The sequence below is a fragment of the Protopterus annectens genome, chromosome 2.part2 (assembly GCF_019279795.1).
Source record: "Protopterus annectens isolate FY-2018-M chromosome 2.part2, PAN1.0, whole genome shotgun sequence".
In the NCBI taxonomy this organism is placed as follows: Eukaryota; Metazoa; Chordata; order Ceratodontiformes; family Protopteridae; genus Protopterus; species Protopterus annectens.
The window spans coordinates 94,994,391-95,020,776 of NC_056730.1; the positions used below are offsets into that span (position 1 = coordinate 94,994,391).

Sequence of the window (26,386 nt, forward strand, 5' to 3'; positions counted from 1 at the left end):
CTATTGGTATCTCTTCTGATATTTCTTTGGTGCTGGAAAGAACCGGCCCCCTTGAAAATTTGCATCACCATCTTGTCTGACATATACTCTTTTCCTTTCACTATGCTCCAAATAAGGAGCAATGTCCTTATCTCTCCTTGGTTGTGGCCAAATATAAACTCTACCTACCCTGTACAATTCTGTATCTCTCTCCAACTTATTTATCTTTCTGTTATATATCGTCCTCATCTTATAACTAGCTGTCTCAAACTGTTTAAAATATAATTCTTGCCATTTCTCAAATTCCTTGTCACTCATAATTTCATCGTTTAACTCCTCTATCTCATTGTACAACTTGGCCACTTTCTCATCATTGTGCTTCATTACCATTTTAATGTACATACTTCCAAACAAATCAAATAATTTGTTGAAATCTTGCTTAATTGTATTAGTATATTCAAACCCTAAAGGTAACTTAAAAAAACGCAACCCTTTAGGTACAATATTTAAGTTAATGCATTTCTCAAGATATACATTGTCCAGTTTAACACTCTTAAACTGTATTAATTTTTTCCCCAATAGATAAATTTTACTTTTTATATTTGATGATTGTTTAAATGCAGTTGATTCATTTCTATGATTACACACACCCTCATCAAGTTCGAACAAACATTCATCATTTAAAAAGTCTTGCATAAATATATCATTGTTTTCTCTATTGGTAAAAAGTACATTTTTATCAGATTTTCCTTTTGCTTTAGTACATTTGTTTGGACTAGATAGAAAGTCTTTAAACACAGTACCTGCGTTTTTCTTGTTGGCGTTTTTCTTTGTTACATTAGAATAGGTTTTATTAGTTTCACGTCTTTTTGGTATAGCCCCAAGTCTCTCCGATTCCTCTTTATGATGAAACAAACTGAAGTCGAATGTGAATTCGGCTTCTGAAATGATGTTATCCCCCAAGTCCCTCATGTCAATTCCTGAAGCCGTTTTAGTTGTTTTTTGTGTGTTGGGAGAGACCTGCGGTTGTCCGTTTGGAATATCCCCCATACTGTTTAGTTCAATTCGCTCAGCTAGGTATGGAGGAGTGCTCGAGGCATTGCCCCCTCACTGAAGAGAGCTGGTGTTGATGCCAGTTTGTACAGAAGCTGTTAGTTTCCCTACTAGCTCCAGTAGTCTCGATACATCCGCTTTTAAAGTTGTAACTTCCTCTCTGAGTGCTGTAAACTCCGCTCCACCCAATGAAGTATCCGACGGTGTAGGGTCGGTCATGGTCCGACTAAGAACTGGATCAAAAGGCACAACAACAAATAACACTTCCGACACCCACGAACCTGGAACTCGAGTTGAGCTGAAGTTATAGTGAAAGCTGACAAACGTGTCAGTAAAAAGACAAATCCTTCGCCAGTAAATATCAGATGTTTATTCACAAAACCTTAAACGATAATGTAGTACACATCCACAAAACGAGACAAAGCACAAAAACAATAGTACAAGACATGTACTAGGCTGATGCAGGTAGAATCGGTTAAGCGCTTTCATCTGCCGATAGCAGATTTCATCAGAACAAAGATGTTTTCTGCATCCCTTCTTTAAATACCCAACATTTTGGCGCCAAACCTTAATAGATGTTACTAATTGTTAATATGATTTTGTCACAAGATTGCTAACACAATGTACGTATTAAAATAAAATTACACAAACTATATACAGTATTGATCCCTATCAAACTTCAGTATATGTATATATTTATAGTATGAAAATATAAAATATATAAAATATGTATATAAAATGTAAAAGTATGAATATACATACTTAATATACGGTTACATGAACAAATACATATACAATACATTATATCTCACAATTAATAACTCACAAATGAGGAGACACAAATATATAATAATTATTAGAAATATAAAAATATAAAAATATATAGCAATTATAAAATCATTAAAATTTGCTAATCTGCTAATCTGGTCATGCTGGAATGGGAGAACCAGTATATATTTACTAGTGAATATTATAAAAACATGTTGTTGTACACACGGTTTTTAGATGATATATTAATTGTATGGAAGGGCGAAACGGAAAATATCCAGAATTTCATCAACTATATTAACAATACAACTGCATTCTTAAAATTTACCCATACTATAGAAAAAAATGGAATTGCATATTTAGATATATACATTAGTTCTGATGATCATGGATATATTTCAAAATTATATAGGAAGCCCACATTTTCAAACGATTATATATATTATGGGAGTTGCCATCCACCCCATATGTTCAAAAATATAGTAAAGGGCCAATGTGTGAGAGCTGCAAGGATGTCGTCCACACGAGAAATTATGTCTAATGAACTTGATATTATAAAACAGCTATTTCTAGACAGAGGATATCCCAAAGCTATGTTGACCGATGTATTAAACTATGTAAAATCCCAATGGGGAAATAAATATAGACCATTATTAGGTCAACAAGAAAATGGAAAACAAGTTATAAATACATTTAATAGACGTGTATGTGTCATAATGTATAACCCATTTACCAACATCATTAAGGAAATATTAAATAGACATTGGTATGTTTTTAACCTTGATGGTGAAGCCAAGGATATAATAGGAGATACCCCTAGTATCATTTATAAATCTGGTTGTAATATAAAAAGAATGATAGAAAGAAACAACAAGAAAACCAAGGTGAAATATGGAAAAACTAAGGGTACAAAAAAATGCGGTACCTGTAAGCAATGCCAGTACATTAATGAAGAGTATAGTATAAAGTTGGCCAACACTACCCACAGTATATGCAAATTTAAATCAGGAAATTGTAAAAGTAATGGGATAGTATACTTGGCGACATGCATAGTATGCAACGCATACTATGTTGGTAAAACTGAAAGAAAGCTAATGACTAGGATTTATGAACACACATATAAGATTAAAAAAGGAGATGTGAAAAATGCTTTAAGTAAACATATAATGACCAAGGGCAAGGACCATGGGTTTAAATTTGCCATACTAGATCAGGTGGATAGTAGTGTGGGGAACAGAAATTGGAAAGCCAAATTAGGAGCCTTGGAAAGTAAATGGCAAATAATGTTGGATGCAACTACCTATCCAGGTATTAATGAATATATCAGCATCAAACCATTTTTAGTTTTAGGATGCCCATGATAGGTTAAATATTAGACTCCCTGTCTTATATAGATCTTATATAGATCGCAACTCACTAGCTGTCCTCATATATAGTTTTTTACATTCTCAGTTAGCTTCCCCTACCATTCCAATATAATACCCAGTGGGTATTATGGAGTATGAACATTTTAATATAGAGGGTTGAGAGTTTCAAGTTTTTGCACAATGCATCAAGTATATTGTTGTGTATCATTTGGGATATTATTATTGACATTTTTATAATTGCTATATATTTTTATATTTCTAATAATTATTATATATTTATGTGTCTCCTCATTTGTGAGTTATTAATTGTGAGATATAATGTATTGTATATGTATTTGTTCATGTAACCGTATATTAAGTATGTATATTCATACTTTTACATTTTATATACATATTTTATATATTTTATATTTTCATACTATAAATATATACATATACTGAAGTTTGATAGGGATCAATACTGTATATAGTTTGTGTAATTTTATTTTAATACGTACATTGTGTTAGCAATCTTGTGACAAAATCAAATTAACAATTAGTAACATCTATTAAGGTTTGGCGCCAAAATGTTGGGTATTTAAAGAAGGGATGCAGAAAACATCTTTGTTCTGATGAAATCTGCTATCGGCAGATGAAAGCGCTTAACCGATTCTACCTGCATCAGCCTAGTACATCTCTTGTACTATTGTTTTTGTGCTTTGTCTCGTTTTGTGGATGTGTACTACATTATCGTTTAAGGTTTTGTGAATAAACATCTGATATTTACTGGCGAAGGATTTGTCTTTTTACTGACACGTTCCTTCAAACTAAAGTATGTCTGTAATGTCCACCAGTTAATTTAAGTTACATTAGCATCAACAGTTAAGAATTTGCTTCATAATTCTCAACAGTTCCAATAAAAATTGTATTAGCAGCAGTCTCTAATAAACTCGGTACAAACAGAGAGAGACACAATCAATACACTCTCATTTTAAGTAGCATCAGTTGCTACGATATGTATAGCACTCAGAAGAGATACATTCATTACTGACTGAATATTCCACGGCAGCATGGAGTGCTAGGAAGATGCTCTTATGGTCGTATTATTGCTTTAATTATAACGGCGTAGCCAAAAATGTGCTAAATACATACCTTTGACCTCTGTTCACAAATATACAAAAATTATGCTGTTTGCATTTTTGGTTTTCTGCTGTAGTAACCACTAGAAGCCTTGTAGCAGGGGGCAAACAGATCATAGTGGAGAGATGGAATGGAAAGAATGGCACCATTTTCTGCAGTGAGGATTTGAATGGGGCAAAGGATCATGGGAGGGAATACAGAGGAGCCCTTCAGAAGTATGGGAAATGGAGTTCTAAGCTATTGTGAGGCAGTTATAGATAGTTTATGGCAGAGATGGAGATAGGCTATAGAGATAGTATTATAAGAACAAAAGCTCAACACTGGCTGGCTGGCCGAGCAGAGAGAGGAATGCACACAAAAAGCAAATCAGTGGAGAAGGTAGGTACTTGGTACTAGGAGAGGTGTGTAGAGATGTGTTAGGATAGTTAGAAGATACAGGCAGAGAAGGTAGGGAGAGCTTAGGGGTGGTTGGAACTATAAGTTTTGATAGAAAAGCCAGGTAAATTATTATGAGAAAGAGAGCAGGTTCTGGTTGGTTGCAAACTACAGCATGAATGGCAGGTAAGAAATATACAATTTATTTTCAGGCTCAAGGTATAGTTAAAAGTCAGTGAGACCTGTGGTTATCCTTTGTGGTAGATGCCTGCTGTTAACGAGTGAGTTGGTGGGAAACCGTGAAGTGGGCTGCTGAGCTGGGTATTTGCAGGCTGTTTTCCAGGACCCTCCCGAATGTCATGGCTGGGTAATGACTTCTTTTCCCACCTTCCCTTATGACTGAAATGCTGACACACCTGAGCTGCCTCACTGTACAGTACTAAACAAGAATTTATCTTTATTCAAAGAACCCATTTAAGTTTTACTTCCTATTAGATGTAGTTTATGGTTGTATCCAACTTAAAGATTAGCCTTATAGACAGTTATCACTAAATTTACTAATGTCTTTTAAATACTTGAAATTCCGATTTCAACTACTATTAATGCTGTAGAAAGAATAAAGCAAAACGAGGAGAAATATGCACCAATTATTACAAGCAGAATACAGCATTCCTTTCATTGGACATGCATACACATTGCCCAGTGATTTACATACCTTTAGGTTTTGCAGACTGTGCAAAACTAATGTTTTTGGTGACCATTTTTAGTTTATTTTCTCTTTCTTTAAAAACTCTCAGGTACATTTCCCGCCATGATTCATATTCCTTAAGTTGTTCTGATCTGAAGTCTTTCAGACAGTGCTTCTTCCATAAGTGATCTGTCTCTTCAACAAAGGTCTTAAATGAAAAAGATCCACACTTACTATACATGAAGCCATAAATCTGAATATTATCAATAACCATATCCAGAGTACAAAACCTGTACTATACAACTTATTTTGCATACTTATACTGTGCTAATTTCAGAAAATAATGACATAGATCTTTATTATAAATCTATGCATATCTTTATCAATGCACAGAGCAGCAGCATAGCAATATGGGGAGAAATGAACTAATTATTACAAGAAACATTTTTGTTACTGTAGTAGACCCCTGGTTTTAGATGAAGCAAGTCCACCCCACGTATCTCTCAGAAAAGGTTATTCTAGCACACCTCATAAGCTTCAGCAATTAACATTAGATCAAACAAATCCAAAGTTCCCATACATTTTCTATCTGGGAAACATGGGAGAATACCAACTAGGCAAAACCAAACCCATTCAGTGATATGTATGTTCTTCCATCTTCACTGTTGTTGTTAATTCAGAATACAGGACCAACTGTTTCCTCACTCCTCGGATATCTTACTTATGCATCCTAATGTGCAGTACACCCCTACCATTTTTCCTCTCTATTCAGACTTCTTACCTGTGGTTCATTTGGTTAGTAATGCATTAAACATACAGAAGGATATTTTACCTAACTGGTAAATAGACACAAAATATTAAAATCAAATGCTATTATCAATGTCAAGACATCAGGCCTTCATATGAGGATGGGACCTTTAAATGCGGTGCTTGTAACCAATGCATGTATACTTCAGGTAGTAACCACATTAAAGTTAAAAGTTATAAAAGTATTAATGTGAGAGCTTATTATACTTTCAGCACCTCGGATATAGTATATATTGCCATTTGTGTGGCATGCAATGCACTGTATATAGGAAAGACTGAACATACATTGAGGAGGCATATTTATGAACATATTCATTTTATTAATCTCATTAATAAAGACGCATTAAGTAGGTGATCCACTGTGGCGAACCCTAACAGGAGAACCTGAAAGACATTGCCTGTGGAAGTTTGGAAATTAGGTGGGAAGAAAGTTATAAAACCTGGAACATTTTAACAGTATTTTAAAAGGAGGGGAGGCACTAGCATCTTGGAAGAAAGTTGTGGGGACTGTTACTAAAGATAGCAAACACCCTTCAGACCCAGCTTCATATAGACCCATTTCAATTTGAAAACACATTTATGCAGTGTTTATGTCTATACTAGCTAAAAGACTAGCAAAGGTGTTGCCAAAATTGATAGATATGTATCAGTGTGATTTTGTGGAGGGGAGGCAAACATTTGACAACATTAATAGAACAATGATAATCCAAAGAGAAACCGAATGTAACAAAATACTTCTGCTGCTGATGGGTCTTGATGCAGAGAAAGCATCTGACGTAGTAGGTCTAGGATTTTATGAGTAAGGCACTGGAAGCATTGGCATTCCTTAATACAAACAGGTTAATTAGAAGGATATAGGATGGATCAGAGGAAGAATTAAAAGTGGGAGGGGAGGGTTCATTTCAGATAAGCTGCGTTTAAACAGAAGAACCAGGTAGGGGTGGCCTCTTTCTCCTTTGTTATTTTCTTTATATTTAGAGCTACTGACAGAAAATAAGGGAAATAAGGGAATCGGAAATACAGGGTTATAATTGGTATGGTAATCAAGAAAATTGGCTTTATTTGAAGATAAGATGTTGTGGAACATTTTGAGACAGTTTCAGGTCTTTTCATAATATAAAATTAATGAAGACAAAAACAACAGCTGTAATTGCAAATCTATGTACACACACAAATTGGTTCAGCAGTACCCACATTTACGGGGACATAAGATGAAATATTAATGGGTATAGATTAAAATGGTGTTATTACGGCAGGTAAGGATATGTTGGAAGAGACCAAACAAAAGATAACAATTGAGAAATTGGAAGCTCCTAATTATGGATAGAGATATTAATATACAAGCAATGACAATGTTTTAGTCCATTTAGTCTTGTATATGGGTCAGGTGTACTTTTTTCAACCAAAGGAGAAGTTGTGGGCAATAAAGAATTGAAGGTATTTATTTTGGAGAGAAGGAGGGCAAAGTTAAGTGGGATGAGCTGATCCTTCCAACAGAGGAAGGTAGTTTACCCAACTTGAAGGGATATTTTGGAGCTGCACAGTTAAGGCTTGTATACATAACACACGTAGAAGGTTATAATTCAAAGTGGAAGGAGATGATGAAGCAGAGGGAAGTTCAAGAAGCAGAGAGTGGAATTCTGGATGCGGATCTTTAAGAATACCACCATACAGAACATTATATCCATAAACTAGCAGAAAGTATTTGAAGAACTAAGCCAATACAAGACGGGAGAAACCTGACAAAGAAATCAAGATATTGAGAGCACATAACTCAAGCAGGAAAGGTAATAGGGTAGGATGAGGCCAAAAAGACATTTGGACTGCAAGCTAGAGATGGCGTTCCCTATCAGGGCTTGATCTCAGAGTACAGGCAAACAGAAGGGGATACGGGAATTGTAAGTGAAACACCTGCTCTGGTAGAGTTTTAAACCTAGATCAGAAGCGGCTGTTCAAAAGGGACAAGTATCAGTGCAAACAAAATACTGAATGATAACTATAAGAATTAAAGGAGGTTAGGGAAGATTGTTTTTCCAGTCACTCTTCCCAATTTATAAGAAAACAATGGGGAAAAAAAAGCATGTATGGCTCCCAAGTATGCAACCAAGTCTAAAAGGTTTAAGATCTTTGCTTGGAAGTGTTTGTATAGGTATTTTTATACTCCAAGCAGACTTCAAATAATTTTTCTTAGGTTGATAGTAAATGTTGAAGGTGTGATGGAGAAGTGGTAACTGAGAACATATGTTTTGGGAGTGTAATGGAGTTGGCAGATTTCAAAAATTCCCCACAGAAATTAGAAGTACTGGATGAGTATATGGCTGTAAGGAAGGAAATGATGGGATACAGGATCTGAACTGCCTATAAATGGTCAGGCATTATTACATTTAATTATGTTGTCTTCCAAAAAAGCAATTACTAAAAAATGGAAATCAAAGTCTACACCAACTGTATTTCAGATATTGGATATTATATTATATAAATGATAAAAAAATGGAAGATGGATCTTTGGAAAAGGGAAGGATCAATTGCATGCATAACAATGTTCAAGTGTTGAAGGAGTGATGTTTAAGGGAAGTCAGGAATTCAGTTTTCTTTTGTAATGTTGGACTGATGACAGTAAGGAATATATATGTATGTGATATATATTGTAATTAAATGGAAAAATACTACAATGGTTTATTTTCTGTTACTGTGTATTTGCCTATGTTTTAAGTGATAATTTAATAAAGTTATTAAAAAAACAATATGACAGTTAAATGAATAACACGGAATTCAAAGTGGTAATTATAGTATTGTACGACATAGTACACAAGCTTAAACTGTGTACTCATTGCCTTCATATGTCTGTATTGACTTTACCTTTGCATTTATTACTTCAGGCCTGGTCCATAAAACAGTTATTGGTAAGGGAGTTTGAAGCAATAATACATGCTTTGACTAATATACATAGCTGCCAGCCAGTTATTCCCCTACATGCTTTAGTCTATTCCCCTATGAAGTCACTAAAGTATCATGATTGAACTGTCTTCTCCTGCCTTATGTATGAAAAATGTTCAAATCTCTGGGGGTAATAATGTGCAGACCCCTACTTTTACATGTATATATCTTTGTTTCTTGAATGCATGCAACACTTTTCCAATTATTAAAGGGAAGACAGATGAGGGATAAAAGTCTTCAAGAGCTACTGGAATGCATTCTACATTAGTGCTGTATTTAAGAATATCCCATTGTCAAAAAAATGTTAATTCCTCTCCAAAATGTTGTCTAACCTACCTAGCCCACAGAAGACCAACAGTTTTCAACAGTAATATCAGGAGAGCCAGAGAATATATCTTATCAAGTCTTTTGGCTCCACCTACTGGATTTTTCTAGAGATGCTGAGCAGATTCTTGCATCAGTATGCTCTACATACATACTGGGTTACCCATCTCCTGTGACGTTGCTGCCTGCTTCTTTTTGCCCTTTTTGTCTGGATTCCTACTCCTTTTTGAGAAATTTCTAGTCCATTTTTTTGCACTGGAATCATCTTAGGAGGGATTGTTGTACAGAACCTTTCCCTTTCATGCTCTCATATGTGCTTCTGCTTTTTTTTTTGCAAACTTTTCCCATCAGATCCTTGTCCCTGTTGTGCCAACAGCTGCTTTTTTTGTAAACTGGTTGTTTTTTTTCTGCCCATGCTGCTGGGTTTGCTACTTTTTGGATCCCTTTCTTTCAGGATAACACTTCTTCCAAATCTTTTTCTGTTACTTTTAAATGATTTTAGCACCTTCACGAGGTCTACCATGTCTTCTACATTCAACAGAGTGATTTAGTTCTAACCTGCTTGCACTAGTGGAAAACTAGATACAACAAAAACTATACAGCTTGGCTGGAGAAGTTCTTTTTGTATTCTTGCCATTTGTTGTCTCAAAGCATACAGTTGTGATGAGTTGTCTGCAGAGAAATAGAGTTTCACCAAGTTTTTTTTCACCACCCAGCCTCTACTGTATGCTGAACCTACCCACTCGATCCATCCTCTCAATAGATGGATTCAGGCAAGAAGGAATGAAGCTTTTCTCCATGAAGTTTTAGGTCTTCCTTTTATTTTGAAGTTCACATGATGAGAAACATTTTCCAAATTGTCCAGCTTTTCCACATGCTTCTTATATCCTGTCAAAATCATGAATTTGGGCCTCCTGCATTGTTTCTTGGGAGACAGTCTCCTGATGACTTTTTTGAGCACTTCCATAGCATTTTCTAGGTCACTCATTTTCTTTTGTTGAGATATCATAACTGCGTGGTAAGCCTCCATCTCATCTGCTACTAAAGACATTTTCTCAACTTGAGTAAGCACTCGTTCTTCTGCTGATACTATTTTGAACATTTCCAGCAGGTTACCTTGAGCCACTGCACTCTCAGCCATTGTATTATGAAAGAAATCAAAGCCTTTATATCAACAGTTGATATAAATGGAGGAAAAAGGTATTCAATGAAGTTGAGCTTGCTCACTAAGCAGTCATCTTCCACTCAGGCCGGCCACGCCCCCATACTTCTAAATATTTAGGCAATCTGATGTATATAAAAGGACTTGATGTTGCCACTACTGAGGATGCAAAATACTTGCAACATCAAAAGGATTCAAATGATGTTTTACAAACAGTCAGAGTTAAACTTCTTGAAAAAGGACTGAAATAATGCACTGTGGCAGCTTAAATTGGGGGGAGGGGGTGCTTGTGGATGGATACAATATTACTGGCCCTGAGACACATCATGGAGGAAGATAAGAGACTGAGCAAGAGAAAAAAAATGCACAGACATTACTAAGGATCAGATTAAATCAGCTCTCCAGGGGAAAGGGAGCAAGATCTGACTGAGGTCTTCGGATCACGGGGGTTTCTAGCTACATAAAACGAGACTGTAAGATATAGTTTTAATCCAAACAGAAGAGGTCATCTGCAGGCATTATTTATCATTTCCATCACAGGACTATTAGCAAGAAGGGCAAGAATACAAAGACAATAGTGCAGGACTCACCAGCCTGAACATAAACCCTTACTGTCACAAGATGGGTTGCCAACTGGCTCACGGACAGAACCCACATGGTGAGAGTTGCGGGAGCTAGGTCGGACTCTAAACTGGTTACAAGTGGCATTCCCCAGGGCTCAGTCCTATGACCCCTCCTGTTCGGCATATACCTCTCAGAGGTACAGGCAAGCACAGGAGGACTATGGCTGACCAAGTTAGTAGACGACTGCAAACGAGTGGATATAATTGACTCTCTGGCTGACACAGACATCCTCCAAAAGAGTCTCACTGAGACAGATACCTAATGTCAAAATCATGGCCACAAGCTAAATGCCAAAAAGTGCATAGTCATCCCATTTGGAAAAAACAAAGTACCCACAAACTACCACATAGGTGGTAGTCCCCTAAATACGGAAAACATAAGGGATCTGGGGACCCAAGCAGATAATAATCTCTCCTTTGATAATCACATTGCCAAAGTGGTTAGAAAATTCTTCTATGTGGCCCACCTAATCACAAAAGGGTTTGCATCCAGATCAAGAGAGATCATTGTGCCCCTCTACACATCACTCATCAGACCATTCATAGAGTACAACGCCCCATTTCGGATATACCTTACAAGACACCTGCAAAGGCTAGAAAGACCACAGAAGTACCTCACCAAGAGGATCACTGGCCTCAAACAGATGTCCTATGCAGCTCGACTGAAGAAACTCCAGCTGTACTCGGTTGCATACCGCCTACTCAGAGGTGATCTCTGCCTGATGTACAGGGCCATGTCCAACCCAGAATTGATGGACATGCTCCACCACAACAATAAATAGGACATGCTGGAGGGCTAGATTCCTATCCCAGAGACTTCCCATGTTTTGGAACAAGATTCCAATCTGCATTAGGCAGAGCTCCTCGCTAACACTCAAAGAGAAACCTTGACGAGTGGATGGGAAACAAGTTTACCCCGGGGATCACTTCAGTGGCTCTGCTGGACAGAGGCACAGGAAACTAATCTAAGGGGGTAGTGAAAGCCAACACATTCTGGCTAGGCTTATAAATGCCTTCGGGCAGATAGCCTAGTACCTACCTATGAACCTATGATTGTAAGGGACTGATTAAGCTGAGCTAGAGTGGGTCAAAGATAAGTGGAGAGGATGATGGTAAAATTTAGTGAACAAGCTCTGAGAATGGGTCATGGACAGCAAACATCTGACAAGAACGCAAAAAGGGAAATCGACAAAAACTACACAAAAATATGAGGCTAGTTATTCAGACAAAGAATAGAGGGTACACAAGAAGTGAAGAGGAGATGCGAGAAGATGAAGGAGGCACAATACAATGAAACAAGCATAACAGCACCATTTAATAAATGAGATGATAGAAGCAAATGCTCATGTCAAGGAGGAGCTAGCAGATGGGTCATCTACAGGAACAAAAGTCATTTACGTTTATTGGAAAAAGGAAGGAAGGGATGGACAGACCCTAGCCAGGCTTTGCAAAGATGACAGGAGACAACAGAAAATGGAGAAAAAGCAAAAAATTAATATTTCACCTCAGACTTTACAAGGAAAAGCAAGAGGGTACCAAGCTTGAGTGGAAAGGGTAGTGGATAAACAATGAGAAGTGTGTGGAGGAGTTGGACAGGAACTCTGCCTTAAAGGAGAATAAGGCACAGGGAACTAGATGGGCCATTTCCCAGGGACTTGAGGTCCCTGGCTAGTGAGGTAATGGATGTCATGACTGAAATTTCCAGCATATCTGAAACCGGTTCAGAAGTTTCCAAAAAATAAGTATTGTACTCTACTAAAAGCGGGGATCAAGAAAATCTGAGCAACTACAAGAATGGTAATAAACAATGAAAACACAGCTAACTACAAAAATGCTATAAGCAGTGGCAAAGAGGCTCATGGAGAGAATTGAGATCTTGAGAAAAAGTACGGTTGCTTTCTAGAGGACAACTGCCAGGACAGCTAAAGGAGACCCTGACAAGGTAATTAAGGGGGAGACATTCGACCTGGGCTCTGATAAGGCCTTTAACTCAGTCTCACATTTGCAGCAGCCAGTAAAACTGCTGTGTCTAGGTGAAGGACTGAGAATGAGTAACTGAACTGTTGCAGAAGTGAAGATGACAAACACAGGAGCTGGGAGTAAAAGGAACACCAGAAATAAGGAAATGCCACATGGGTCAGTGGTCAGCCCAATACTCTTCACAGTATATGTTTTAAACACATTTGACAGATCACAGTAAAAAACTGTTTCAGTGATGACAAAAAGATAAGTACTGGAGTGAAGGGTGGTGGTAGGGGGAGAGAGAGGTTAAGGAAGGATTTGGAAAGGCTCATTAATTTGGCTGAAAAGTGGGAGTTGAAATTCACTGTAGTCAGATGCAAAGTACTGCATTCCAGCCACAACAGGGGAGGAGAACAGCTATTGAGAACAGACTAGAAGGAAAGAAAAGAAAAATGTTGACACACCTGGACTGGATCACCAGAACTGAAAGGGTAGTGAAATCAGTGAATAGAATTGCTGAGGTATATCCTCAGGGGCACAGACTTCAGAAACAGGACCCCAGCAGGCTACTCACATTGAGTAATAAAGAACTGTTCTGGAGGTTATATAACCAGTCAATCAGGCTACCGGAAGGAGGAAAGACATTAGATGGGTGCATGGGAGGGTGGGAAAGTGATAAGAACACTGCTGAAGTCCTTCTCACTAGAAACAAGAAATGGGGATGCAACGTGTGTGCAAATAATCATAAACAGCTTTCTACTTTGGTACAGTCTATAAGAGCTATGTTTTTTAATTTCTCCAAATCTTTTGGGTTGCTAATACCATGATGGGAATGGACCCCATTCCTAAGGCAAAGCACAATTAAAATTCATGAAATTAGTATTGTTTCAACTTTTAATGTCAGCCAGAAGAGCTCTTCGCAGCACCCGCAATGTGCCCAGTAATGACTCCTTCTGCAAGCTGCACAGAGTTGCATGTATTGCTAACACATCTAAATATGATTGTAGATTCTTTTTTATAAAACCAATTGTTCTTTCTAGGAACTATCTGGGTATCTTTCTTCCACATTGCTCTCGTTTCTGCCTGCAAATCCTGATATTTTATGACTGTCTCTCTCTATATGCAAGTCACTGGGTGTGTCGATTTTCATGATCAATGCTACTTTTGTCTTCTATACATGGACCACTATATCCAGTTTTCTACCATCTACCTTTGAACGGTTGGTAATGGATGATCCCATGTGATGCAGACTTCATTTCCTATGATGCTTTGTGGCTCACATTTCAAGTGTTTTTCAGCCACTTCAGTACCATAATGTTGGCACAATCCCCAGTGCCACATTATTATGCCTTTCAGTATACAGTCCTCCTGCCACTAGTATGTCACAACCAGTAACAAGGTGTGCAACTGTTTCCAATTCTGTTTTACAAAGCCTACATTTGTCTGTTTTCTCCCACATGTTCAATGGACTTTGTAAACCAACATGTAAGTAAGCCCACTGTCTTGTGGTGTCTATATTAAACTTCCATCTCTTGGTTTGACTTCACCTCTCCTTAACCATTCCTGCATTCATTCTGATCAACATGCGGATGAGGTTCTTCCAAAAGTTTGCTATACTTGCAACTATATTTAGGCATTTTCCACATTTCTTGCCTTCTCATCTGGTCCTTCACCTTATATTCTTTGTTTTTTTTGGCACATTCAGTTCTGCCTGATTTTTATCTACTTGTGGTTTGATTTCCATTCCTGCTTGAAGCTGATATGCTTCTGCTAGCCTAAGCTGGGAAGTCATCTTAGATTTATTCTCACATTTCAAAACTCACTACATTTGGGTCTTGTGAGGTCAGCAGATACGTGGAATCCCAGAATTGCAGATCTGTACATGTAATCAATTTTAAGGATGCCCATCCCTCCTTCAGAATGGGGAATATATAATCTTGGTATGCACTGATTTTTATAAATCATTTAGTGAGCATGAAGCATCCTTCTTGTTTTCCTATGTAACCTATCCAACACATTTTGGGGCCAATCACTCCAAAACTATAAGTTAGGACAGGAAGAGCAAATTGGTTTATAGCTTAGATTTTGTTCCTAGATGTCAACTCTGTTTTTAGGATTAATTTAAGTCTTCTAAAGTATTCCTTACTACATTTTATTTGCATTTATTCATGTTTTATTGTTGATCCATCATCAGTTCCCAAATATGTATACACTCCCTATTGCTCAAGTTCATTTATATCACATTCTTGTCCCAAACTGTTTTCTTTGTGCTGCAGTTTTCCTTCTTTAAAGGTTGCTTTTTCACATTTATCAAGAAGAAATTACATTCTTATATCATCTGAAAAAGTTTTGACAACTTGCAAGTGTGCTTTCAGTTTCTCATCTGATGGGCTATACAGTTTTAAATCATCAGCAAAGAGAAGATGAGAAGTCTTTACACTGTTTTCTAGAAGCCAAATTATAGTCATGGCCTAAGCTGTTAAGTAGACAGCTTAATGGGTTAAGGGCAAGACAGAATAGCAGCAGTGACAGACAGTCACCCTGAATAAACCTTTGAATTTTTTATCCCTGAAATAATAATTTGTCCTTTATCATGGCTTAATTGTAAAGTGGTCTGCCACTGTTTCATGGTCAATGTAATGTAGGGTGTATCTTGCATATTTTTAAGCACTCTTTTATCCATTAGTGTGAGATACTATCAAATGCTTTTTTGTAGTAACCTATGCCATACTTGGATTCTTCCCCTTTCTGCGGGTATTCACTATGACTATTTAACAACAAATGGTCCTTTGTTCCATATAACTTTCTTTTATTGCCCTTTACTTCTATTGCCATAATTGAGTTTTCTTCTAAATGACTATAAACTCTGTTGGCATAAATTCCAGTGTATATAGTTTATATGTCATCGGAATGCAAGTTATTGGTCTATAATTTTTAGGGTAGCTTGCAGGTTCTTTCTTCTGTAAACAATGGCATCACTGATCTATGCATGCCATTTTCCTTTGTGACCCCCCTCCCATGTTTTCCCCTTAGTCCAGGTCATGACTTAGAGCCCTACACACCAGATTACTTACCCAGTTAATATATGCCTAGGAGGAGGAGATGGGAAAGACTCCTCTTGAACAAGGAGGACAGAGAGATACAAGAATACAAGGCAGAACTGCTTCCACAACAGGTTTAAGAACCAGTGGAATTGACTGCATGGAATGAGTGATGGGAAAGGAATCCATGGAGAGCAGACTTTACACTGTCCCAGTGTTTTCAAAATTTACAAATAATGTTCTTACTGTTATCAGCTGACTGATCACAGCACCTTCTTTGTTGGATTTATAACTGTATCAATCCTTCCTCATTACTTGACTTCCAATATGGCTGCTTTTTGAGAAACATGTTGATTACAGCTCTCCCAGTGTTAAAACTGGGAAACCATTACAGCCAGGCCTTACAGTATAAAAAGACAAGTAAAGACAAACACTGGAAAGAAGCATGTTAAATAGAATATAATGTGCTCTTTGGCCACTGGGAGGAGAATGTAAAGGAGTAGTAACTTACCTCAATGTCTACAGAGATGACTGGCTAAAGTAATGACCTTAACTGAAGCAGGTTAGAGACTGCCTTCCCTGTCAGGGGCCGACATAAAAGTATGGGCAGACAGAAAGGGATAGAGAAGTGCTAAGTGGGAGAAAGACTATACCAATAAAATTTGACTGGAGTTAATCACAGAAAATGTCATCATGAAGGAAATACTTAGCACCTTATAATATATTGCATGTTAACTATATAAATCCCCGAAGAAGGCTAAAAAACTCTGGAAAAAAAAAAAAGAACAGAAATGAAAATTGCAAACTAACAATGGAAAGACATCTGTAAGGTTCCTAAGGACGCAAAGTCCAGAAGGTTTAGGGTTTATCATGGAAGTGTTTTGCACATTTCATACCCAGAGTAAACTTCTGGGGATTTTAATTCATGTAGACTACAAATGTTAGAGATGTGATAGGGAACACAGAAGAAATTGTGGATATATCTTTTAGGTAATGTAACATAGTGGATTTCAAGAATTCCACCCAGAGTACTTTGACAAAAATGCTGGGGGATCAAATGGTATTAACTAAGGACATTATTCTTTTAAGCTGAAATGTAGACTCTGGTTGCGATACATTAAGGTTTAAGTTTAATGCTATTGGTGGCTAAAAAGCAATCTGTAGAAAATGGAAATCAAAATCTATTCTAAATGGTAATGAATGTTGTAGTACAGATAGAAGAACTGGAGGTGGGATCTTAAGAAAAAGGCAGGGAGCACATTTCAAAGAAACAAATTAAGTTTCGGGAATGATACCTTCAACATAAATCAGAGTTCATCAGCTTTAAGGGGGAAAGGCAACAATTTATGTAACGTTTGACCAAATAAAAATTAAGAAAATATACGTATACTAGATAAACATAATGGACACATTATGATTTGCTTTACTTTCTATTAATATATGTAAACTCATACTGCAACCTAAAATGTGATGATTTAACAGTATGTTAAAAAATGCCTTCCTCTTACGCATGTTTTTTTTTCAAAAAACTACTGTGTTAAGGCACATGCTGAAATGCTATAAATTATAACAGGAGAGCATGCATAGACTCTAAATCTAGTCATTCCACCTAGACTACTGAGTAGGCTTACTTCTCGCACATCAAAACAAAATTCAGCTGTGTGCACATACTCCACATAAGTACAGATATTCGCATAGTAGAAATGTTGCTTTATATTAAGTCAATTTCTGGCCGATTTCCAAAACACGCCACCACTATGTTTGGTTAACCATCTCCATGCCACAGATGTCAGCAGGATGTATACTGTGCCCAAGCCATACACTATTTTCTGGATGACTGAGGTGGTCGCCTACAAGTATGCTTATTAAACCTGAAAAAAGGCTTAAACTCACTCTCATCCAAAGGACAAGGAACTGGGAAGTAGCATCGCTCTGATGACATAGTGAAAGCCTTACAAAAACAAAACAGGAATCACAAGGAAAATGGTGGATGGAGCCTTTGCTGCAGCAACAGTCTTAAAATATCTGCAGTTATGCAAGTATGTTCTCACAAATGTCGTACTGTTCATCACAAGGATCACAGTTACAACATCACACATTGAGCCAAGAGTAATAAAACAGTTAGTGTGCTGGCCAAAGTCTTGAAAGGATCACGCGTGCCTGAAGAAGTGCAGTGAAAAGCCTGCTCTGCTCCATGCATACACACCTAGCCTGTAAATGTTTCGAATATACGATGTCCATGTAGTTGCTTTGCAAGTGCTTTATAATGAAATGCTCCTGAGGAAGGTACCTTATTCCAACTGTGCAAGGTTCTTGCTGATCACAGCAGAAAGAAATGCAGCCAGCTAGCCATTCTACTTGGGCACTGCTAACTCTTGCTTACCCTGGCATTAGCAAAGAGGTGGTCTATTTTCCAAATCTTTTGTACTTCAATGTAATATCTTGGTTGTCTGTGCACATTGCAAAAATACAAGAGCATATCCCCTTTGTTCTATGGACTTGGAAAAATTACTGGGATAAAGGAATAAATGGTCTCAAGGGCCGCTTTATCTTTGTGCAAGGCATCCTTTATATTATATCGAGGAATGCAATTCTAAATCATCCTTGTTGAAGTAATGGCCATCTGAGCAGTCATCCACAATAATTTGATAGGAATAAAGGCTAAAGCTTCAACTAGAGTGAAGGTCAGATTAAGATGATGTTCCCTTCCTTTGTTCATCTCAAAGAATATATAGAAAAATAATTTTACTTGTCAAATTAGGCCCTTTCACCTCGGAATCTATTTCTCTAACAAAGGCACTAAACAAGGTTGTCCCTTGTCACCTATTCTGTTTGCACTGGCTATTGAAATTCTTGCAGTTTCAATACGAAACAACTCAAAAATAAGAGGCATGGATGTTTATGATCAATACAACTCTAAAATGTTACTATTTGCCGACAATATATTACAAACATTATCTAATTCCAAAGTAACTTTAGAGGAATTAGATATACTAATTGAGAAATATTATATGATTTCAGGTCTTCACTTCAATAGATCAAAAAAAATCTAAATTTTTATTTTTAAATAAAAAGAAAGAAATACAGGTTAAAAGAAATCATATAGGAAAACAAGTGTCTACTCAATTATCTAGGAGTCGTTTTATGCAATGAATTGAATGAGGTAATATTAAATTATAGCAACATCAGTAACACAATTAAAACTTATGTGGAAAAGTGGAATAAAATATTATTGACTTTTGAGGCCAGATTACAGTTAATAAAAATGGTTTTATTTCCCAAGATTTCGTATGCAACATTAACAATTCGGCTGTTTCCTGAGAGACATCTGAATCATATATAAAGGCATCCATATTTAAAACCATTATCGAATGGATAAATCCTAATTATTCTTCTGTAAATATATATTAGTTGTTTAAAATGTTATACATAATATACTATGAAAGTTTTCATAATATTATTTGAAAATAAAAACTATAAAAGAGTAAAAAAAAAAGATTAAGATGATGTTCACTCCTACTAGGGAGGCACTGGACTCCCTGGGAGTTGCAGCACTATATTCAAAAACTGTCAGTGGCAGTAACTGTTAAAGATGGTTCTAGGGACAGGCAAGCTGATATCGCAGAAAGGCGCACCTTATCTGAGGCATGGGAAACACCACAACCAAACAAGGTTAGAAGATACTATCTTAGACAAATGCTATACCTTCTGCACCAAAAGGGAAAATCTACACTACTCTTCTACGCACAATTTTTTTGTGTGTGGCTTTACTAGCCCATTACTTAATTTGCAAGTACTCTCAAAGAAAGGCATTCCAATGTGTAACTAGGGTTCTCTCTTCCAGGCTGCAAGGTGTACGTGTTTTAGAAAATCTAGCAAACCCATATCTAAGTTGTCAGGACAGACATTTGTGTAAGATGGGGAAGAGTAGGGTTTCTCTGCACAGTTCCTTTAGAAGGGTGAACTATAACAATCTTGGCCAGCCAGGCACCACCTGAGTAGAGTGGCTGAAGGAAGCCAGCATAAACACCTTTTGTACCAAGAACTGAACATGTATCCACTGCTAGGACTTTCCTGTTAGAGTATCTGGAGTAGAATGGTGAAATTTGGGATTTCTGTGCAATAGCAAACCATTCCATCTCTGGGTACCAACAAAGTACACCTGTGGAAGGTTGATCGCTTCAACTTTTATTTATGGGGACTGGATCTGATCAGACATCTGCCAGATCATTCTGTGCTGGCAGGGTGTAAAATGTTGAGAGCTGGATGCTGTGCTTTGCTGTCATGTCAAGCTATTATGGCGAACATTCATTTGGGAGTAAGACTGCATGCCCCCCAAGTTTGCTGATATACATCACTGTGCTGTTTTCTGAGTCCACACTAAAGACTAGAGGCCAAGTACTAATCTAAAGATCCAATACAAATAGCTAACATCTCCTGGCCTTGTCCCTCTTGCTGCTGGTGCTCTAGACTTGCAAGCAGATCCATGTGTTCTCCCCAGCCTAATTCAAAAGTATGAAAGGTCAGGGTCTGTACCTCATGGATTCTAATGACGTCCCTGAACTGTCTATCATTTGAGTCACTCACCACCCAAATTTCCTGTGGATGAAGAGACAAATGAAATCACTTTCCAGAGAAAGAAGGTGCTCACACTATAAATCTCTCATGTACCAATGGATTCTCAAGTGCAGTCTTGCCAAAAGGCCCATGAAGAAGGGCACTGATATGTAACCCAGAGCATTTAGGATGGTCCTTACTGTAATGGATAATTGTCTGCCTGTCTGTTTAGGAAAAAACAAAAATCACAATATTCTCTTGTGGAAGAAAAAGACTGAGCTGCTTGATGTCCAAGATAGCCTTCAGGAAACATTTTCCATGGGATAGAGAGAGACTGCTTCTGCAGTTCAAGGATATCCCTAGGACAACGATTTAGCAGACAGTGTAGTTACAACCCTGGTCATTTCTTCCAGATACTTAAACTAGGTAGTCATTCAGACAAAGGCAGGTGTGAATGTCTTTGCCTCTAAGGTGGACAAAAAACAAAGATAAGCAAGTGGCCCTGTGGCACAGTGGGATACAAGCCCATACTGCTCTCTAGACTTCTCATGTTCAATTAGTGGCACAGGTGCAGAGTCATATGGGAGTACAGTAATAAGCAACCGATGTTGGCTTGTCCATCTTGGGAAGACAGCAGAAGCCTATGCTCACTGAAATAAAGCAGTATTATGAGCCTGCAAGCTCCACCCTATATAAGCAGTGTGCTGCTCAGTCAGGAGAGTGTACATGCATAAAGTGCATATGCACCTCCTAAAAGCAACCATTGCAGGGCTTGCAAAGCTGATGTGCAATCCAAGGTAGTTGGATAATGCCCCTTGAATGGAGTATTACAGTGCACCAGCATCCTTGATCTTTTCACTTGCCCCAGACATGGCTAGAGGATGCGAAGCCAGGCTCAGTAGACTCAGTGAATGAAGAGATGAGCTGGTGGTAACCATGAGTGATGGAAAAATTGGATTCTATATCCTGGAAACAATGGACAGCCCAAGGCAAAAGAAGTGAACTATGTTCCACTCCAGCTACAAATCCTGAACATCTCTTCTAGCAGATAGGGGTATGTAAATAAGCATCTTTAATGCTCATAGTGACCGGCAACAGTAGGGGAAGAGAGTCTAAAGAGTTAGTATTTTGAATTTAACACAAGAAACTTTAATCTAGAAATGGCTAAAATAGGTTTCTTTTTCCTGAGAACCAGGAACAGCCTCAAGTAGAATCATTAGTCTTGCTCTGATGGAAGGTCTATATTGCCATAGAGGACATCTTCAGCCAGAGACTTGTCTACTGTAATAAGAAACCTCCCCATCAAGAGTGGAAGGGATTGGAGTTCAATATTTTGCACAAGAGCTGCCTCACTCTCACAGGACTGTAGGTCAGCTCAATCTGCTAGGTTTTTAAACAAGACAACATTCCACTTAATTGGGGGACAGGAAGGGTGAGGAGAGGGGGGGGGTCAAGGTAGCTATGACTGGGGGGGGGTGACTCTCTCGACTGAGACAAGAATAACTGTTGCCCCTGCCTGATTATCTTGTCCTCTGCCACTTCTCTAATGGCCTTTTTTGAAATCCCTCTAAACTGCTTAGTGCAAGGCTGTTTTCAATAAAAAGTATCACTTAAATGGGGAAGTTCCTGTTGTTTTTAGAATTGGAAAGTAAAAAACTGTTTATCTGTCCCTAAATGGTTTTGCCTTTATCCTCCAACTTTTTAAAATAGTTTATGTGTGGGAGGGCCAAATAAATGCCTTTTATAGGAACACAGTTGTAAGCTGCATTTTCAGGTTATCAATCAATGGATGAATCCTCAACTAAGTAATCCATCTGATAAAATGAGCCAGAAGTAGCCACCCTGACAAAGGCATCTATATCATAACTCCATGCATGTGCTTACTAACATTATGGGTGATCTGCAACAGCTTTGAAAGGCACTGCTTCAAGATTGCATGAGGAATCTCCTCACATATGTTCAATTTGTTTAATGTCTCTTTAGAATGGACACTTAAGGGTCTGGCAGTAAAAGCTCTAATACTGAAAGTAGCTAGTGTACATTTTTACTAAATCTATCCAAGGATATGTCTCTCAACTGACACCAAATTGGAGTCCCTAACTACATCCAGTGAGATCAGACTGGAGTCGGCCACCAAGAACTTAAACAAGCACAACACTTTTTGTCCTGTTCTACAAAAGTGGTCTGGCTTGTGGGGTATCAAAATCCAAAAATCGAGTTCCAAAATGGAGCTTTCCAATACATTCCTGAATACCTGACTTGCTAGAGAAATGGGAAATTGTTTAGGTTCCCTGAAATTTAACAGATCTAAATTTCACTTGTAGGAATCTATAAGTTCTTTTGCTGTATGTTTGAAATACCTCTGTAGGGTCTTCTCAAAGGGCATGTTCTACAGGGGTGGTAGTCTGGAAACAATGATTCTTCACTGCCAGTGTCACAGCCAAGGGATGAGTACATTTCAGTTGAGAAGACAAAGTCCTTGTCCTCACAGGTGTCCAATTCGGTGGACTGTTCTGGTAGTGGCACCCTCCTTTTCTTGGAAGGAAGTTATATTTCTGGATATTAATAGTTTACTTCTTGGGGAAGGAAAACATAATACTCCAACATGCCACAACATATTCTTTGGGAAAGCACCAATCGTCAAAATGGATGCTGATGGAACAAACAGTCCCATAGGTGGACATCAGGCATGCAAGCTGCAACTCGGGCAGCTCAACACAGGTTTAGACTTTTTTCTTAAATGTCTGTCCACTTTTCAGGGTCCACAGATTCCTGGAGATGAACTGTTGGCATAATCAGTAAGAAACTGTAGCTCCTAGAAGCACAAGTCAGAAGGTGCAAGCACCTTGGAATTGGAAGCATCGTCTGGCTGTGATTCCAAATTGGTCTGGCAATACTTAAAGGTGTCTGGGTCCAGCTGTGAACTTCTGAAGAGGTGTCAGAAGTTAGGGATACTACAGAATGAGATGATGGAATTGGAGGGTGGGACATTTGTGGCCTCCAGGGGTGATGCCCGCAGGTTCTCACACAACTGGCTGTTTGCAAAGCTGTTACTTTCTGCTTGCAGAAACTGGTGTTACTAATTGTGGTCATATGTCTCAACTGTACAGATTTTCACAGAATGTCCAGGTTTTTGCCTCCTATTTTTGGTTTTTCATAAATTTGTGGTTTTCTGGCACAATCTGAAGTTAGAAAATAATGACAATTGTGTTTCAGACTTCATAGCCTTCAGAAAATTCACGCTAATGCAAAACCTGTAATTCTATCAACTTTCTAAGTTTGCAAGAGCAATATTTAAAAATTTGCCCTATTTTTGGGCCTTTGTCCCACTTTTATTTATGGCTTTGCCCAGATTTCTTGTTCTAGGAGGTTGACCGCTATGATCGCTGCATATTTTCTTAAGATGCTTAAATTATCTGACTATCCATTTGGAACAGGTCTCTCTTTCCAAAACATAACCTAATGGCTTAATACTGGAATCTTTTTATGCTGTAGAAAACTACTTAAATTATGCATGCTCCATTGTGAAATATTTTTTATTAAATAAAACACAAAGCAGTCCAACTACGAATTTCACCAAGGTAGACTCAATACTGAAAGCGAACATCCCTGGCTGGTATTTGCCAGCTACCACAAATCCCACTTGTCTGTGACCTTTTCCAGTGACATCATCAGCTTCAAACAGATAACCAAACTACGGTCAAAAGAAATTTTGTTGGAAAAACAGCAATACCATAAACTTTACAAAGTAGTAGTAAAGGATACACAAGTTGGGTACTTGCACACTTTGAATGTCTCTTGGATGATACTGAAAGCCAGCCTTCCACTTTCTCAAATTAGCCATAAGACACTGAAGATAGTACACGCATTTATTCCTTTATACTGTATGTCCTCACTGTGGGGGAGGCTTACCCAACAAGCAAGATTTTCAAAATCAATGGAAGTCAGACTGGATGGTTTGGACATCTGCCTGCTTTACAATTCTTAATGATATACGAGATACCACAGCACTGATCCTAATAAACTGTGTAAATGCCCAGTTGTCTTTGGAGTTCGTTATAAGGGCAGATATAAATCCTTTGAAAAATTGGCATGAAATCCCAGCAGCTGTTCTACAAGAAGGGTTATTCCAGGTACAGACAGTAAAGAGCGTTTGTGTCAATAACTGAGATTGGCTCCCCCCTCTTAGAGCAACTGATATATTAAAAATGTACTCATTACATCTAATTCTACAAGCACTGCTTGGTTGGTCTACAGTTGGGTTGAATCCCAAGCAAATAAACAGGGTAGTAGAAATCGGAGTGAAACAAGAAAGCTCAAACCCAGTTTGTAATACTGATGCCCAATGACAGTTCATGCTACTGGACTCCAGGGGGTGCAACCCTCCAAAATGTAAACAAAAAATATTTTGTATCTAATCTTTATTTTCTTATAACAAAGAAAGTTTGACCATCACTGTCACAGTTAGATCTCTGCACAGAGTTCTGATTTCTCTAAAGAAAAAAATGTCAGCCGACTTGACTGGGCTATTTTCAAAATGGAACAGCGTTTATATGTACATCACCATACTAAATAAGGTAAGGACACTATTACAGGTCCCCCTGCTGTTCTGGTGGAAAAGAAAAACTTTCTATGGGAGATTATCACCTGATAACTGAAATGGTGAGCAGCCTTTCTGATTTACTCAGGCTGCATCATGTGGCTGATGTGTAAGGCTGCCCGAGTTAAAACATGCAAGAATGCAGAGGGACTCGTTGCAAGCACAGGAGAAAAAAAAATTGTCTGCCACTGCTAGTCAGTCTGTAGGATGGTATTTATGGTATGTGCCTGTATATGAAAGGAGTGGGGCTTGTAATCAGTTGTACTGTATGCTTCTGACAGCGGTGACCTGAAATACAATACTGTGGTCACTATGTAATTCATTCATTTCATCACAGATATTTGAAGTGTGTACAGAAAGTATCTGTAATTGATGGGCACAGGGGCTATCGGCTGATGAAAATAACTGAGTGTATGTGTGTCCAAGTCTATGTGCGTGCATTGTAGCGTTTCTAAAAGTTACAAGCTGGCCATCATGCTTTTCACTTTCCTTCACTGTACACAATCTGTAGCAACCTTTTGGTGGTTTGGCAGGCTATTTAACAGCAACTAATAATTGGCAGAGTGAGCAGTATTGTCATCTCACACTTGGTTCACTTTGACATCTTGACTGGGACTCCTCCTCTCTGGAGTTTGCATGTCCTCTGTGTCTGATTTTTATTCAGCTGCTCTGGTTTCCTCCAACCCTTAAAAGCCATGCTGTAGATGAACTGGCATACGTCCAATCTGCCTGTAGTTAAGGTTACTGGGAAATAATATTTTGTCTGTTCTGAACATTAAAGTTTGCACTTAAATGGAAACTATATACTTACTAGTAATACTTGTCATTTTAGTCCATTTAATACAACTAATGGGAGGTCAAGCCACTTTTTGGATATGATCTGCCTTCCGGCCTTCTGCTAGTGCTCCTTACCTTGAGCTCCTTCAAAAAAAACCCTCTCAGTTTCTCTCTGCTCTGACTGCCCTCAGATTAAGTTTACACTAGAATCACAACAATAAACCCCTATGCTATCACTAGGAAGGGG

The 26,386-nt window shown here is 38.0% G+C and overlaps 1 protein-coding gene across 2 annotated transcripts in view; it reads right to left on the minus strand.

The window, feature by feature from the left end:
* LOC122795551 (elongin-A-like) overlaps positions 1-26,386 on the minus strand; it is a 1,176,755-nt gene that overhangs the window by 226,170 nt on the left and 924,199 nt on the right. For both annotated transcript variants that reach the window (XM_044063776.1, XM_044063777.1), the window contains one exon: positions 5,377-5,557. In XM_044063776.1, coding sequence (XP_043919711.1) covers positions 5,377-5,557 — 181 coding nt within the window. The remainder of the gene's footprint in view (positions 1-5,376; positions 5,558-26,386) is intronic.